The sequence below is a fragment of the Sarcophilus harrisii genome, chromosome 4 (genome assembly GCF_902635505.1).
Source record: "Sarcophilus harrisii chromosome 4, mSarHar1.11, whole genome shotgun sequence".
NCBI classification, from domain to species: domain Eukaryota; kingdom Metazoa; phylum Chordata; class Mammalia; order Dasyuromorphia; family Dasyuridae; genus Sarcophilus; species Sarcophilus harrisii.
In genome coordinates, this window is record NC_045429.1 from 410,022,826 (window position 1) to 410,041,641 (window position 18,816).

The following is an 18,816-nucleotide window of genomic DNA, read 5'->3' on the forward strand; positions in this document are numbered from 1 at the left end:
GTGAGTTACATTGACAGGTATAGCCACCTACACGGTTAGTTATATCTATATCTAGAATCCAAGAACAGCAACCACCCTCTTGGCTATCTCACATATAAGTATCACTTCAGATTTGGGAAAGTAGCCCAGAGAGTGCTTATGTATTTATATATCAGAGACAGCACTTAAATCCTTATCAGTTTTCTTAGTCAGCCTTAAATCTTTCTATAAAATGCAGTCTCTAATCTCTAGGTCATAGAAAAAATTTTCTTTGAACCATTACAAATTCCAAAAAGGCAAAGAAAAATTATTTCCAATTATGTAGTTACTATTTATAATCACATCATTAGCAGGAGTCCTCAAATTGATAGGGGTTGAGAGGGGAGGGAAACAGATCCATCAGAGGATGGAAGCATATATCTTAGAATATTGGGTTTAGCTATGCCACATTTGTAATGTAGTAGTGTTGTATTTTTAACAAATGCTGCTTACACTCTGTAGTATGACTATAAAATAGTAAAAATGTTTTATTTAAAAAACATCCCAAGACAGCTAGAAGGTACAGTAGATACAGCATCAGCCCTGGAGTCAGGAGAAACTGAGTTCAAATTTGGCCTCAAATCCTTAATACATCCTAGCTGTGTGACTCTGAGAGAGAAAGAAAGAGGAAGAAAAGAAGAAAGAAAAGGAAAAAAATGAAGAAAGGAAAGAAGGAAGAAAGGAAGGGAGAGAGGGAGGGAGGGAAGAAGAAAACCCCAGAACTTCTCCATAGATAGGAATTACTAATGGCAGAGTCATGGCCTAACTCCAAGGCCGTAGGTCTCTCTACTACTATACTCTGCCTTCTCTTATAATCATAGGCATCAGTGGGTTTATTTACATATGTATAATTACTACATATAGATTATTTATAGGACTTTTTTATAGGACTTTTAATTTCTGGTTGCTCAATGTTCCATTTAGGATAATTGGACATGAGGCTATGGTGGATTATTGAGCAAAGCTGGGGAAAATTCCGATTTTTTAAAGATAGAAACATAATATAGCAGAAAAAATAAAATACAAACAGAAATGATTCAAACCTTGAAAGATAGGAGACTTTGGTTCTAATGTCCTTCTCTGTTATCATTTATGAAACCTTGAACAAATCACCTCTCTAACCCTCATCTATGATATGAGATTAGATCAGATATACTCAATATCAAGCAAAAATGAGATGTGACAGCTAACAAAGTCCATAAAGTCTTAGGCTTAATTAATAGAAGAAGCATAATGTTCCAACTGACGGTGGAGATAGCCCCGCTATTCTCTGCTTTGACCTGAATATACCTAGTTTTGTGTTTAATTCTAGTCATCTTCTATTAATAAAGATAATAAGCTGTAGCAGAGGTATCAAACATGGGGCCAGGGCCACAGTAGCCCACAACACTCCCTAAATGGGGCCCAAACCAGACTGAAATTAGATAGATGATAGATAGGTAGATAGATAGAAAGATAGATAGATAGATAGATGAAATAAATAAAAATAAAATAAACATAGATGATACTGCATTTTAAAAATCAGTTGATATATAGTCATCAGAGATTTTTTTTAGGGTTAGAATAGTGGCCCTTTTCTGAGTTGAAATATTGAGCTATACTCTATTGGGGATGAGAATTAGAACCTACCATATGGAAAAAAGCTAGAAGAAAGGACAAATCTGTATCCTGGAGAAGAAAAAATCTCATGGGGGAGATGGTAGCTCTCTGTAAGTTCTGAAAGGACTTTCATGTGAAAGATAAATTAGCTTTGCTTTGCTTGGCTCATAGCAAAACTCAGTGTAGTAGAAGGGAAAACTGAATAAACACTTGCCAAGGATGTTGTAGTGAGGATGCCTGTTCAGGAACATCTGTGTTCAAACTCCCTTCCACATCTGATATTTAAGCATTCTATCATTTTATTTTTTTAAATGTTTTTGACTTAGAGTGGCTAAATGTCTGTTTTTATAGCATGCTCCTTGGTCACAATTTTTTTGATGTCCATTCTTTAGTCAGGAATTGTTGCTTGGTCAGGTTAGTCATGTCTGATTCTTCATGACCCATTTGGGGTTGTCTTGGCAAAGATATTAGTTTGTAGTTTCCTTCTCCAGCTCATTTTACAGATGTAGAAACTTAGGCAAACGGGTTAAATGACTTGCCCAGGGTCACAAAGCTAGTAAATATCTCAGGCAAGATTTGAAATCAAGAAGAGAGGTCTTTTCTGATTTCATATCCAGCACGCTTAATCTGCTTGGCCAACTAGCTGCCTCAGCTCAGAAATGCTCCCAATTAAACCATTGTTTCCATGGGGAAATGTAACCTTTTTTATATTTATGGACTTTACACCATATTTTCAAAAGATGGATTATATTTAAAAATGAGGACTCCCTATATTTAAGTATATTTGAATAGTAAATAGAGCAAAATAAAAAGATGGCATAATTCTTATAAAGCAATAATTCTATCCACTTTCTTCTGAGACTAGGGCTTAATTCCATTCATTCATTTGTTCAACAGCAGGGGGAGATGGAAATATAAACAAGAAACAGTTGTGCCCAGGAGGAATTATGGAATAGCTTCTGAAAATACAAACATGCTAAGCATTGTCATTTTAATCCCAGGTTTACATAGCAGAAGGATGTTTGATCTACTTTTGCTCACCAATAGTCCAGACCTAGCTGACAATTAAGGACATTCACAGCAGAAGGGAAAGATTATTTCTGAAATAAATGGTATCCAATATACTGAAAGTAAAAATATTTCTCTATGGTTTTCTGTTGCCTTTAAGATATAATATAAACTCCTTGTGTTGGCATTCAAAGCTTTTTTTCTATGGTTCCAGGCTTTTTCAAATTTATTGGGCATAATTCCCCTTCATGTAATCATTGTAGCCAAATTTTCTCTGATGCTAATTCTTGATAAAAAAAAAATAAGCATCCTAAGCTATGGTTTTAAGTTATGATTTCTTCCTGGAAATATATATATATCTATATGTATGTATATATATATATATATATATATGTATGTCTATCTACACAAAGGTATATGTGTGTGTATACATATACATAGATGTATTTATATATAAATATAATCCTACCTTTAAAGTTGAGGAGCTGAGGTTCTTAATCTGGGGTCAATTAACTTTTTTTTTCAATTCTTAATAATCATATTTCAATGTAAGTGATTCTCTTTGTAGTCTTCTGCATTTCAATTCATAAATTATAAAACCTTATTCTGAGAAGATGCCATTGGCTTAACCAGACTGCCACAAGAGTCCAATGCACACAAAAAATTAAGACTTCTATGTTGAAATTAAAACATTTGAAATGAATAGCTACTGAAATTAAATGTTTATGATATATAGGGTAGTTTATTGACGATCACATACACGCACACACATACACACACATACACACACACATATACAATAAAGGTAGGAATATGCATTGCACAGGATTGTCACGGAGGGTGAAACCTGGAAGTTTTGTCACTTACTTTCCACCTTTCTTTTATTTTCATGAGGGATCAGAAGATCTTAGAATTAAGAAAATCTCCAGAATTGGAAACTTACATGACTCTTGTAGGATTTCCTTGGAGGGTTCCCCTCTCCAAATGGATATGATGAGGATAAAATCTACATAAGATTCCAGATTTAAAACTGGAAGGGGCCTTAAAGGATATTAAGTCCAACTCATCCATTTTACAGATGAGAAAACTAAGGAACCCAGCAATTAAGTGACTTATCCAAGAGAACACAGGTAGTGAAGAGTTTTTAATATCTGCCATTGATTCAAACCTCTATTGATTGTATTCCCTCAATTTTAGGAGAGATCCAAGCATCCCAATTCCATTTAACCATTTAACAATCAGACTAGCTTTTCCAAAGGTATAGTAAGAACAAATATGCAAACATTTCCCTGTACCCCTAACACCAAAGGTAAATATAATCCCCCTATATCTCCTTGGTCCCTGAGGAGAAAAGAGGATAAGGTTCATAGATTAATTGAGAGAAAAAAAGAGAGGAGAGGAGAAGAGAAGAGAAAGCAGAGGAGAGGAGAGGAGAAGAGAGGAGAGGAGAGGAGAGGAGAGGAGAGGAGGAGGCAGAGAGACAGAAAAAGAGAGAGAGGGAGGGAGGGAGGAAAGAAAGCAAGGAGGGAGGGAGGGAAAGGAGAGACAGAGAGAGGGAAGAAGGGAGGGAGAGACATATACATATAGAGAGGAGAGAGGAGGAGAGAAGGGAGAGAAGGGAGAGAGAGGAGAGAGAGAGAGAGAGGAGAGAGAGGAGAGAGAGAGAGAGAGAGAGAGAGAGAGAGAGAGAGAGAGAGAGAGAGAGGAGAGAGGAGGGAGAGAGAGAGGGAGGGAGGGAGGGAAGGAGGGAGGGAGAAAGAGTTTTTGTCTTCCCAGGAAGAATGAAGACAGAGAAGTAGAAAAGAGGTTGGATGATATGTATGTATTTGAACAAACAAGTAAAAAAAGATTTGGGATTGGAATGCATAGTACTGTGTGAAGACTAGTAATTCTGAAGTTAGAGGACTTGGGTTCAAATGCTGCCTCTGGTAGTCATGTAATAATTCTCTCAACTCTATAAAGATTCTGAAATTTTTGTTTAACTCATTTTCCTGGCCAAGGAAATACACTAAGGTTTTTGGAAACCACAAAGTTTGAGAGAATCAATAAAAAGGGAATAAATAGCAAAGGCTACCTCTACTCTTCTCAGAGGGTAGCAGCTAAGCCTGGAGAGCAGCAATTGAGACCAAAATAGCATCAACATAGCCTTTTCCTTCTCAAATCCTTGGGGAGAAGAAAGGATAGTGGTAGTTATCAGAAGTATAAAGAGATTATTCTATTCCTGTCAGCTCATGTGTGTGGCTGATGTACTGCTGAGGTTGCAGATGGTTTGTTAGGGAATATGAAGGAACTATCTTCCCTCCTTCCTCCACTAGTTTATTCAATAATGGGTGCTTTTTGTGATTTGTTTCCATGTTATGTGCTAAGATATTTCCTTTATACTGGTTTTTTGCTTTTTCTCTATAAAAATTTGAGTCAATCCAGATGTGTATTTGTATATATCCCTTTTGCTGAGATATATGTAGGGCAGATGTGTTTGGTTGAGAATCTCATAGTATAGAAGACGGGAATTCAAACTGGGGATATGGGAGAGAAAGTTAAAAATGATGCTACGTTCCCTGAGCTTATCAAGCTATTATTTAGCTTTATGAATGATCTATAAGTCTCCTTACGAGAAGAACCTTAAATCAGAAATGGCTTTCCATTTTCTTTTTCTCTTGACCAGTGAGCTTGATGAAAGCAACCTTCCCTTGACCAATGAACTTGATAAAACTTGACTTCCATTTCCCTTTTTAGCGTAACTAAACCAGACCCTTGCTAATATAGTGATACAGTGCCACCTAGTGATTACAAAAACTCCTTGGGTTTCACTTTCTTCATCTATAAAATGATAGGGTTGGACTGAATAGATTCTGAGATTTCAGTTCTAGTTCTGCAATTCTTTGTTCCTGTATCTGTCATCATTATTTATTTATAAGAATAGATAACATTTATATAGTGCCCACTATGTGTCAAGTATTGTGCTAAGTGTTTTACAAATATTAGCTCATTTGCTCCTCACAATAACTCTGGGAGGTGGATACTATTTTATCCCCATTTTACAGTTGAAGAAACAAGTTAAGTGACTCATCCAAAGTCACAGAACTAGTGAGTGTGTGGATCTGAATTTAAATTCAGTTCTTCCCTAATCCAGGTCCAGAATGCAATCCATCGTACCATCTAGCCACCTCACATTTGTTCCTCCAAGTGTCCAATTGATGTTAGCTCCCAAGTATCTCCAGCAGGACAGAAAACTCCAACTGAAGTATTACTCCCAGAGAGCTAGGAGAAACAATTCCATAAAACTAAATGCATGGCCTATGGTGAAACTTTGATAAGTGTTTTCATGGCAACATCATGATGCATGTTATGAAGGATATTAAAAGTGACATGTCATCTCCAACCCTCAATATACATTTTCATCAGGTAGACAAGCCACAAGAGCCCATTATAAACAATTACAAAGACAATATAATCAACTGTTAACATATATGGCAAAGACAAGAAGTGCTATGGGAGGTCCAAAAAGGGAGAGATGAACATGTCAGAATAGTTGAGGATGACACTCTGGGTAGGAAAGAGAGCTCCAAAGTCCTCCTTTGTCCTGTTGCTAATGTTGTGAACTCAACTGATCATTTCTAGCGCTAATGAAAGGAAAAGAGATTAGATCTATGATTTCATTCATATAGGGAATTCCCAGGTGAGGAAATTCTCTCTGCCAAAGCAGGTCAGCACTATTTATGCAACTTATAAGATTTAGATAGTTTTAGACTGTTTTATATAGACAGAAATTTATATAATTTGAAGATCACAAAGCCAATATATCAGAGACAGGGCTTGATGCTTTGTCCTCCTGGCTCCTAGGAAGAAATATACTGGTAAATGTTTAACAATTAGCTCTCGGGGAGGGGGAGAGGGAGGGACAGGAGAGATGTATTCACAACGTAATTTTTGTTTAATCAACATATTAACATTTTCCCCATCACATTTTTAAATCTAAATGATTAACAAAACAATCAATCAAGCCCTAATTTGTAGTTTGCTTATTTCCAAGGTATAAATGCTCACATTGGAAACTTAACAATTTCAATGTATCAATGAGTTGTAATTTATTTTTTCTCTTTAAAAATTTTATTACTTATATGGGATGGCTCTCTGGGACAGGGAAAGGAAGAGATACTGGGGATACCTGGGCAACTAGGTGATGAAGTGGATGGAGTTCAGTACCTGGAATCAAAAAGATCTGAATTCAATTCCAGCCTCAGAGAACTGTGTGATTTAAGACAAGTCAATTAACCCTATTTGCCTCGTAAAATGGGAACACACTGGAGAAAGAAATTGCAAACTACTTCAGTGTCTGTCCCAAGAAAACTCCATGGACAAGTTCCTGTGATCACAAGGAATCAGCTATGACTGAAAAAGAAACAACCAACAAGATAAGGGATTAAACATTTTCTCTGATTTCACAATCTCTCAAACCCCACCAAAACAGAAATGATGAATAAAACAATTTCAGCTGTCTCCACATCTAGGACACCCAGAATCTGAAAGAAGGTAAAAAAGAACATGAACTGATGCATACCCCAAACTCCTCACCACCCAGCACACTATAAATTGTACTAGTCAATCCAAGGACCAGATACATGGTTTTACAACAAAATCCAAGGATACACACAACCCTCATGCTGGTTTCCCTCTCTCTGTCTTCGATGCAGTGGAGATCTCGGATCCAGCCTGAAAATGTTTGCTCAGACTGAGACAACACCATAACAGCAGTATTTTGTCCTGAAAACTATCTCTGTAGAAGAGTGGAGGAACAGAGATAAAGGGACAGGGCACAAATTTGGACTTGAAATAGAGTTTAGTCCCTTATATCCCCTCCTCCCAACCCTTGGAAATTCAAATTATAGAAATCTATCCAATAATAACAGCACTCTAAATTGACAGTGTCTTGAAAGAGAAGAGAGGAACAGAATGTGACAGGATATTGTGTGCAGAATGAGTATATAGCATTCCACTAACCAGAAGAGCTAAGCATCTGGGTGGGGCCAGTTCTGTCCACCCACAAAGTCACTTGGAAGGGAGACCTAGACTGGTGAACCATAAATTGCTCAATATGGAAAGAGACTGAGACATTTTGAGATCTGGCCCCCACAAAAACCACCATCAGAGAGGAAGAAGTCAGGAAGTAAGCAAAAGGGGAAAATAAAAGGAGTGGGAAGAAGCTCTCGGGAAGAAGAAAATGCAGACTTTGAACACATGCAAGGATGATACTAATAATAAATGGAAGTATGGTGTACAGATCTAAAAAGTCCAGGTATCTATGAATGAATACTGAAAAAACAAAGTAAAATGATCCAACATTAGGCAGAAGATCTTGTGGAAATTGAGGAAAATGTGGAACCATAACATACTGTTACTGGGTGATTTGTAAGAGAAATGAGAATTATGAGAACAGAATGTATATCTTTACAGCAAAAATAATGGGCGGGACAAAAAAAATCTGAATCTGATGGCAATCTTACCAAAGAAACAAAAGAAAGAAAAATAGCATGGGACTACAAATACACAGAAACGAAGGACAATCTTGAAAAAGAGAAATAAGAAAAATAACATTTAATTAAATTACACTCACTATCCAAGCAAAACTTCTTGCTCTTGAAGACAGGAAACACAGAAACAACCTAAGGATCATAGGTCTCCCAGATGAACATAAAAAAACAAAAAGCCTTAACACTACAATGCAGGAAATTAAAAAAAAAAAAAAACGCCCGAAACTCCTGAAAAAAGTAAAACAAACACCAAATGAAAGAATACAAAGATTGCCTCTAGGGAGAAAAACGAAATTTAACTCTGTGAACAAGATGATACATAGCATTTAAATTTAACAATTAAAACCAGAAAAATAAAAGTTCTTTAAACAGGAGAAAGACCTTCAATTATAAAGACATTTTTAAAAATAAAATTTAAAAAATGTATTTGAATAATTTGAGACTATTCTGCATCCTCCAGAAAAAAAGGGGAACAGAATTGTGGCTCATTGACGTCCCACTCTCCATGACTCCATGAACCATAGCATCCCAGGCCCTTTTATCCTTCACTATCTCCTAAAGTCTGTACAAGTTTGTATTTGCTTTCAACATACTATCTCTTCATCTCATCCTTTGCCATCCTCTTTTCCTTTTTCTTTCAGTCTTTCCCAACATCAAATTGAGTCCCAACATTGAATCCTGTCTTTTCATTATGTGGCCAAAGTTTTTAAGCTTCCGCTTCAGTATTTAACCTTCCAGTGAATCATCTGATGTAATTTCATTAAGTATTGATTGATCTAACCTCCTTGTTGTTCCAAGGACTCTCAAAAGTTTTGATTTATCTGACCTCCTTACTGTCCCAGGGACTTTCTAAAGTTTTCTCTAGCACCACAATTTGAAAGCATTGATTCTGCAGTGTTCAGCTTTCTATATAATCCAAATCTCATAGCAATGCATTGCTACTGGAAAAATCATAGCTTTAACTACATGAATCTTTGTCACAAGGTGATGTGTCTGCTTTTTAGTATGCTGTACAGATTTGCCATAGCTTTTCTTCCAAGAAGCATCTTTTAATTTCAGTGATCTTTGAACCCAAGAATATAAAATATGACACTACCATTTCTTCTCCCTCTATTTGCCAGAAAGTAATGCACCCAGTTGCCAAAATCTTAGGTTTTTTGTTGAGTTTTTTAATGCTAAGTTTCAAGCCAGCTTTTACATTCTCTTTTCACCTTCATCAAGAGGCTTAACCTTTCTTCACTGAATTTCTGCCATCAGACTGGTTTCATCTACATATCTAAAATTATTGATATTGCTCCTGACAATATTAATTCCAGCTTTTGAATGGGATAATGTGTTCCAAAGAGAAATGGAGCCCAGGATGTAGCCCAAGGTGACCACTCTGCAAATCTGAGCTTAACTATAAATTTTTAAAAGATGGACAATTTAAAAAACCTGAAGATATCATTTGCTTCTGAAACGCTCCAGATATAAGATGTGCAAGAGTAGTGAACAAATGTAAGAGCCTACAATAGCAACAGTGACAACAAAAAGAACAATAAGAGACTAATTGTACACATGAGAATTCAGAAATTACAATGGGTAAAAGTCCAACAATATAGAGGGCAGATGTAGGGTATTATGGACAGAATTTGGCAACATCTGCCTATAGATGAAGTTATTTTTTTTTGTGGAACCATATTACAAAATGGGAGGGTGCATGAAAAGGGAACAGGGGAACAAGAGGGTTCTATGTAATATGCCTGGGTCAAATCAAGGGCTAGCAATGAGGGGAAGGTGACCCCTTGTAGTCTCAGGAAGAGAAGACTTTGTAGGGGAGTGGATTAGAAAGGAAATAAAGATAAGTCAAGCATGATTTGAATGAAAAGATATGAGAGGACACTCCCAATTCATCCTTTCATGGAAGTGGAAGATCCACAGAGATTATACACATGCTTTCAGAATATTTCAATGTATCAAAAGTTGTGACTTATTTTTTCTCTTTAAAAAAATGTATTAGTTATAGGGGATGGCTCTCTGGGACAGGGAAAGGAAGAGATACTGGAGATAAATATAATGATATTTTTAAAAGACATCAATAAAATTAAAAAAAAAAAGTTTAACAATTGGTTCTCCCAAGCCAGTCTTGGCTAGCTTTAGCACATCCCTCTTCCAAGGCCATCTATACCATATCATAACTACCACTCAGTGCCAATGATAAAATAAGAAAGAAAAAATAAAGGAAACATTTGTTTGAAAACAAAAAACAAAAATGGTTTTTGTTTTAATATAAATACATGATCCAATACCAGAGACTATTTTAAAATTGAAGTTTTATGAAAGTAAACAGATGTTTTCAAGAGAGACATGAAGCACATATAAATCACTTTCATTCCTTTACCATTTCAAATAATCTCCATAAAAGCAAATGGTGACAGCTGAGCAGTTTCTCTTTTTTAGCAACTAGATATATGTCAAAGTTAGCAAAATGATCAATCCTCCTGTTTGATGAATAAAATAAAAACTGAAATGTGTATCCTGCTGAGCTATTTAGGGCTTATTCCAAGGTACCAAAAAATCCCTGGAGGACACAACTACTTTCTACATTTGTCACATATATTTTAGACACGGAAACCTTCAGAAGGAATAATTTTGCATGAAAATTACTTTTCAAATCAAACTTCCCAAGCATTCAGTAGAGGTCAAATGTCTTGTTGCTTTCTTTGGCTCAAAAAATACAGGAGGTAGACTAAGGAAAAGCAAACAGTAGATATAAGTAGTACTTGATTTTTTTTTCACCAATCTAGATTACAACAGCAGCTTAAAAAAAAAAAGCCTATTGGGAATCCTCAAACTTATTATTTACAAGTTTGGGGAACTGAATTATAAGCTCCTAATAAATATTTTTAAAGCTTATTCAACAATTTTCAGGGGAGAGAAAAGACCTGCCCAGAAAAAAAAATGCTTTGTGGACACAAATTCAGGTCAGTAATGTTACAATATGGATATTTTATACCCTAGAGTACTCTTCAAATAACAACCAATATACAATCAAATATCCAAATTAAATATAAAGGATATATGAAGAAAGATGCTCTCTTCATCCAGAGAAAGAAATGAAACAGATGTATAGGATAATTTTACATATAGTTTTATGTGCGTGTATGCACGTGCACCTTTTTGTTTCAAATGGAATCCATCTCTAGGTGCAAAGAGAGGAAGAGAGAGAGGGAAAAGGGGGGGAAAAGAAATTTACATGATAATTTTATTGTATATTTGAAAGGAATAGCAAATTGCATATAGTAAATTTGCCATTTCATGTGCAATTTTTTTTATTGTACTGTTATAGAAATGCCTATTTTATTCCATAAATTAAAAGTATTTTTTTTAAAAGGGAATTAGTGCCTAGCTATTAGCTACACATGTAGCAAACAATTTAGACCCTAATGTTGACAATGGAAATAGGAACTCTTCCTTTTGGGCAAAGAATAGCTTAGAGATAAAATGCAAGGAATTTCATACTAGGTTTCAGAGCACAGGCGTGGACTGCTGTTACAGCAGTTCTAGGGTATTTCTCTGTATAATCATCCATGTTCCACTGAAATGTAACCTGGAATTGAAATCAACCGCCAAGAACACCTGGTGCTCCTGGCATATGGATAATCTTAGTTGGCACACAGGAAACTCCCTTAGGCTCATTTCTGAGGAGATGCTGGGTATAATGGAAAGAAAGAATCATCATTTTCCAATCCCATCTGTTAATGTCTCCATTTACCTTCTCTCTATGCTAAATATATCTTATATGTATCTAATTATTTGTACATCATCTCTCCATTGGAATGAAAGCTCTTTGAGGATAAGAAGGGGGTTTTGCCCCTTTTATTGTATCCCTAGAGCTTAATAGTGCTTGGCCATTGATTAACCAAGTGAATGACTGGTATCAGCCTGTTATAGAGATCCAGCTCTGCCATTTATTATGTCTGTTCCTTTGGGTGAATCATTTCACTTCTATAAAACAGAAATGATGACAGTTATATTACCAAATTAACAAGGTAGCTGTGATGAAAGCGCTGAGAAATCTTGGAGAACTATTGGGGAAAAAACACTGTTGTTTCCTCACTCAAACTATGCAAGAAGAGAGGAGTAACAGCAATGAAACTGAATGAAAGAGAAATTATTCAATTCCCAAAAGTAACTGAGAAGTGGAATTTAAAATTTCAAAGGATGTTCTCACTGAGCCCTCCATCATAAAGCAAATTTGTTCATACTGGTGATTTCCTTTCCAAATTTAGTAATGAGAATTAAAATGAGCTATTGATATAATAACATCTACAGATAAAGCCAAAAAGATAAGCAGTGAAATGAGCATAATTTCATCACTCTTCCAATACATTAGAATAAGAAATGGAGGTATTGCCACACTTTGACAACTCTCCCCTTGTTTTTATTTTGCTTAAAAAAAAAAAAAGAACTCTATCTGCTTAGTTATTATCAACTAGCTTAAGTGAACTGGTTGTTTGAAGGTTTTTTCCCCAAAATGGTTGCAAAAGATATTCAAAATTTATTTTTTTTAAAATGTAAACCCCAGCTGGCGAATTGTTTAAGGCATTTCAATACAAAAGATAACATAAATAGGTCTAGCTGACCAAAAAGTGAATGTCTGAAAACTTTACTCTTGATAATAAGTTTCTCTTCGATTGTGTTTCAAGTTAATTGAACAACTGTTTTAAATGTGGTATCAGGAGCCAAGAGGACAGTAGTTGGAAAGGCAAGTAGAGCTCTGTGAATATCAAATGTTTTAACATAAAAAAAACTTAACAAAAATGTGATTTCATCTTTAAATTTTTACATGTATAAAATTAAGATAAGATGCCTGACATGTTCTTTAATATGTTTCTCCCAGTGAGGCCATGATGCATCTCTTCTCAAAGATCTTTGGTGACTTTAAATGATGAGAGACACACAAATATTATCGTGCTTTCATGGAATCAGGCTCCAGCTAAGAATTTGCACTTCACTTTGAGGCTATTCCCAAGCTTTCCTTCATTTTCTCATATACAACATAGCTGATGCTCACTGCAGGGAGCACTTTCATGAAGTTAGGCGTAATTCCACTGTAAAGTCCAAGGATTCCTTGTTGGGTAATTATTCTCTTAAAGAGGCCAATCATACTCAACTGGGGTCCTCCTTCCACCATGGCTAGAAAGGAAAGAAAAAAAAATGTGCATCAATGTTCGTGCTAGGAGTCCCTGTGATGAAACCTAATGACATACTGAGTACTACAAAAGAAACAAAAAAAAATTTTTACAAGAGGCATCAAGGACATATACCCTATAACTCATCATAACATCTAAACATTAGACATCTATGAGAAAAATGGTGCGAGAGTGGAGAGTAGCAAATAAAGAAGTATCATTTTGCTTCTGTCCTTTAGGGAACCTCATTATATTAGCTCTCTCAAAAGGTCAACTCTTATTAGAGGAGAGGCAAGACCTTTGAGAAATTCCCCAAAGAAGAAACCAAAGGGGATGATTTTAAAACCATAAAATTGTCATTTCTTACCATGGTTATTCTTTCAGCAAAAACTCACCTTGAGCCTGCATGCGAGTCCTGACTAGAGCCAGAGGATAGCTGGCCAATTGGCCACATGTACTGGACAAGGTACCACATCCTAACAGCACAAATACCCCAGGGTTTACAGAGTCTTCTGCATGATGCTCGAGCCAATAATTCTTCAATAGCTGCCAAAGAACAGAGAAGTAATACACTGTCACTACCACAAGAATCAAGGCAGAGTAAAAAGGGTCACCGTCTTTTTCCCCCACTCTTAACTCACTCTCACACACACACACACACACACACACACACACACACACCAGCATAACCAACAATTCTCTTCTACTTGTCCCATTCAATTACTGAAAAAGGCATGAGAAAATTCTTTGGAGATGCAAGCAAAGTAGACACTTAACTGTGAAGTTATAAATCAAAGTACTGTAAAATATGCTTATATTGTTCACCAGCTGCCCATTTGCTTCTAAGTATAATTCAGGAACCAAATAGCATCGGCCTAAATTATGTTATGGATCTCTCCATTTCTCATGCTCATAATTAACATTAACCAGGGTTCTCCATCTCTAGATTAAAAGAGTGTTATGGTTAAAGGGCATTTACTATGCGCACTGAAGATTTAAGTTTCCCGACTTTTAGAAAATTTATCTTTTCAAAGTTCTCTTCCCTCAAGAGAAGAATCAGAGGGTTTTCAAATGTTGGGTTTAAAAACAACGTTTTAATATCTAAGGATTTTTTTCCAATCATTTCTTAGGTAATAATTGAAAAAGCTACAGTTTGACAGAATAGAAATAATATGTAATTAAGTTTCAAAAGTCTGCTTTTATTCAATGATCACTTGTTGCCACGGTACAACTAAGACAGATGCTAAGGTCTGTGTCAGTGATGTCTGGGGGCCAAATACTTTGGGGGTCAAATACTTTGAACTATAGAGATAAAAGGGTAAAAACAACTCAAAACAAACAGCCATTGACCCATTTACACTAGACCAAAAAAGAAATTAGGGGGGAAAGACAATCTTAAAATCACTTATCACATTCCTTTTTTAATAATAGCTTTTATTTTCAAAATATATGCAAAGATAGTTTCCAACATTCAACCTTGTAAAACCTTGTGTTCCAAATTTTTTTCTCCCTCCCTTTCCCCCACCTCCTTTTCCTAGACAGCAAATAATCTAATATATGCTAAACATGTGCAATTTTTCTATACATATTTCCACAATTCCACAAATGCTACACAAGAAAAATCAGATCAAAAAGGGGAAAAAATGAGAAAGAAAACAAAAAGCAAACAACAACAAAAGGTGAAAATACTGTGTTGTGATCCACATTCAGTCCTCTCTCTGGGTGCAGATGGCTCTCTCCATCACAAGTCTATTTTAATTGGCCTGAATCACCCCATTGTTGAAAAGAGCCACAGCCATCAGAATTTTGATCATCACATAATTTTGTTGTTGCCATGTACAATGTTCTCTTGGTTCTACTCACTTCACTTAGCATCTGAGTCTTTCTAGGTCTTTCTGAAATCATCCTGTTGATCATTTCTTATAGAACAATAATATCCCATAACATCCATATCCCATAACTTATTCAGCCATTCTCCAACTGATGGGCATCCACTCAGTTTCCAATTCCTTGCCACTACAAAAAGGGCTGCTCAAACACCTTTGCATACGTGGATCCTTTTCCCTTTTTTATGATTTCTTTGGGATACAGGCCTACTAGAGATATTGCTGGAAAAAGGGACCCTTTGGGCATAGTTCCAAATTGCTCTCCAGACCACATCACAATTCTATAGAAATCTGAAAGTCTACAGAATCTGAATTAACTTCAAAAATCCATAACCCAGATGTGCTGTTGCTCACAGAGAAGATAGGGACTGGCAAAGCTGAGATGATGTGCTCCTGGCAATGACTATTAAGTTGTGCTAATCCAATTATACTCCTTTCCCTACTCACCTCCTGACCACTACTATGCTATCTTTAACTTAAATGGCTTCTTGGGAGTAGAGACACATTTTAATAATAGAATGTAATAAAAGAGTCCTGGCTCCAGATCCTGGGTTCAAATTCTGGTTCTAGGACTTACTGTGTGACCTCCTAAGTCACTTAACCTGGGTCTATTTCTTTAGCTGTAAAATGAGAAATTTGGTCTAGATCAGTAATTTTCAAACTTTTGTTCTCAGTATCTTTTCAATATTCAGTATTTCAATATTGAATCAATTTAGTATGTATACAATTAAAAATTATTGAGTATCTGCCCAAAAAGTTTTTGTTTATATGCATTATATTTATATATATTTGCCATGTAAGAAATAAAAACTAATTTTGAATTTGTAAATCCTCTGAAGGGGTTTCAGAGACCACCCAGGATGCTCTGGACCACACTTCGGTCTAGATGATCTCTCAAGTCCTTTCCAACACTGACATTATATAAAACGAATTGTTCCAAATAAAGATTGAATCAGAGATCTTATCCTCAACAATACTACCTCCTAATTAGCCATAGGAAATATCCTCTACAATTTATCACTCCATTGTCCTCCTTTTCTCTTCTCCATCATCAAGATTAAAAGGGTTAAAACCTCTAATATTTTTCCTTCTTAAAAAGTAATTAAATTAAAAGGTAATCTAACTAGCTGTATGACCCAGTGCAAGTCATTTAACCCCAACTGCCTCAGGGGGAAAAAATATAAGGAGCCACTATATGGTGCAATGAATAGAGTACTACCCCTGGAATTAGGAGGACCTAAGTTCAAATCTGGCCTCAGATATGTACTAGCTGTATGACCCTTTAAATCACAACCATAATGGCCTCACAAAAGAAAAAGGTAATATAAGATTAGGTTTAATGCATAAAAATGGCTATCTATACAGCCCACAAATTTATCAGATTCACTTTGGGGACAAAAACTTACCTCATAAACAGCCAAATCTATTCCTGCATAGGGGATGATACCGAGGAAGTTCGGGATGTAGCCCTTGTAAAAGGCTTTCACACCCTCATACTTCAAGATTTTCTTGGCACAGTCATAAATTCCTGAGTATTGCCCAGTTTTGCCTACAGCCAACCTTGTCTTTAAAACCTGAAAGTAAAAACAAACAAACAAACAAAAAAAAAACCGGAGATGTATTTAATTGGTCAGAAGTGTCCTAAACTAGTCAGTATTCCCATGAATTCAATGATGTCTTGCTAATGCCCAAATTTAAAGGTGAAAGCTATCTTACACTCAAAAGAAAAAAAAGTCATTCCTCTTAAGTTCTAATGGTTTATACCTGAGAATAACTAGCAGGTGAGAAGAATATAAGAAAGACCTGCCAGAGAAAGAAAGCCTGGGCTCAGGCAGCAAGAAGTAGACCACTACTGAATTCAGCGCAAGAGAAAATCACTGCAGTAAGAAAGTGAACAGTAGCAAAATGGGTAAGCAAATATGGGATCCCTAAACTCTTCCACTTAGCTGTGGGAGTCTCTCTTTTTTGCTGATTTTTATTTTAACCTCTTTATTAAAAAAAAATCATACCTTGTCTTTGTATCCCCAGAGTATCTAGCAAAATTCCTTGCACAGTATGTGTTTGTCAAATTGATTTTCTTTGAATCTGTGAACTAATATGATTGGGCTAAAGCCATATAATATCAATTTGAATTCTAGCTCTGTCATTTAATATCCATTTGACTTCAGGAAAGTCATAACTCTTCTGAGCTTTAGTCTCTTCATCTTTAAAATGAAAGGCTTGACCCAGATACTTCAAAGTACCCCCTCTAGCTCCAAATCTCTGACCCTAGATGACCCTGAGATTCTCTACCACACTAAATCTGATTAGCCTATTGATTCCCCTGATATCAGAAGTCAGTACAAGGGCAATATGTTTGAAATAGTCAAAGTCCTTAAGCATTAAGGCAATGGGACAGCCAGACTCCAAAGCAGAGACTCCAGCAGATCACAGAAATACAAATTCTGAATTTTCATTCCACCCTCCCCAAATCCAACTTATGTAAGGCTACTAGTGCCTTCTTCTCCTTCTTTGCCCACTGAATTTCCATGGATTGTAAAAAGAATTCTCTCCCTGTCTGGAGAATTAATGCAATTCTTCCAAAGAGAAAAGGACTAAGTGAGTAGCCCACAACATTGTATCTTCGCCTATACTTTTTAGATACACTACAATCAGTTCTGGCAACAAAAATGGCAATTCAGGTGAAATGTTTGGGAATAGCAACAAAATGGTTTGGGAGTCACTTAGCACCTGATAATAGAAGCAGTAAGGCAGCACTATGGATAGTGGCTAGGTCTGGTATCACAAAGACCCGAATTCAAATCTAGCCTCATCCATTTACTAGTTCTGTGATTCTAAGCAAGCCACAAATCTCTGTTTGCCTCAGTTTTTCAATCTGTAAAATGGAGATGATAATAATAGCATCTACCTTCCAGGTTATTGAGGAACAAATAAAATGATATTTGTAAAGTGCTTACTACACTATTATTATTACTATAAAATATTTTACTTCTAATGTTACATTGCTACTACTAAAACTGAGATAGGTTTTGTATGAAAGAAACATGAGAAAGAACATCAGATTTCTCACAGCAGCACTTACTTCCATGGGGTAGATGAATGTCTGGGCTGTAGCACCTGCCATGGAACCAGAAATAAATCTCTCAGTGTTTCCTAATTTGGCACCATCTTTGGTCAGCAATTTCTTATACTGTGTGAATAAAAATGTTTGAATACATATGAACATGAGATTACAAGAGTTACAAATAGAAGACACTGGCTAGAAATCTGAAAAGGGCTCACTTGCCTTAACACATCTGAATCCCATTTCTGTTAAATATCCAGTCCTTCTCTCACTATTGAAAACCCTGCCTGTGTGATGACTGCTTGGCCAATGAAGGAATAGTCTCAAAAAACAAACTAATATCACACACACACACACACACACCAGAAGAGCATGCAGGATGTGAATATTTACACGCTAATTCACTAGGATATTAAGCAAAGCTAAATCACAGAATCCTAACATCTCAGAACAAGAAAGGCTCTCTAGAGCTATCTACTAGGTGACAACCCATGCTTGACCAACCTTCCAATATGGACGTACCCAGCAGCTCTAGA

General features: G+C 36.1%; 1 protein-coding gene across 1 annotated transcript in view; it reads right to left on the reverse strand.

Moving 5' to 3' along the window:
* Positions 1 to 10,450: 10,450 nt before the first annotated feature.
* The window catches only part of LOC100919695 (calcium-binding mitochondrial carrier protein SCaMC-1), a 40,847-nt gene continuing 32,481 nt past the window's right edge, over positions 10,451 to 18,816 (reverse strand). The window contains exons 7-10 of the mRNA XM_003769712.4: positions 18,299 to 18,406; positions 16,623 to 16,790; positions 13,726 to 13,876; positions 10,451 to 13,334 (exon numbers count right to left, since the gene is read on the reverse strand). Coding sequence (XP_003769760.1) covers positions 13,150 to 13,334; positions 13,726 to 13,876; positions 16,623 to 16,790; positions 18,299 to 18,406 — 612 coding nt within the window. The 3' untranslated portion in view covers positions 10,451 to 13,149. The remainder of the gene's footprint in view (positions 13,335 to 13,725; positions 13,877 to 16,622; positions 16,791 to 18,298; positions 18,407 to 18,816) is intronic.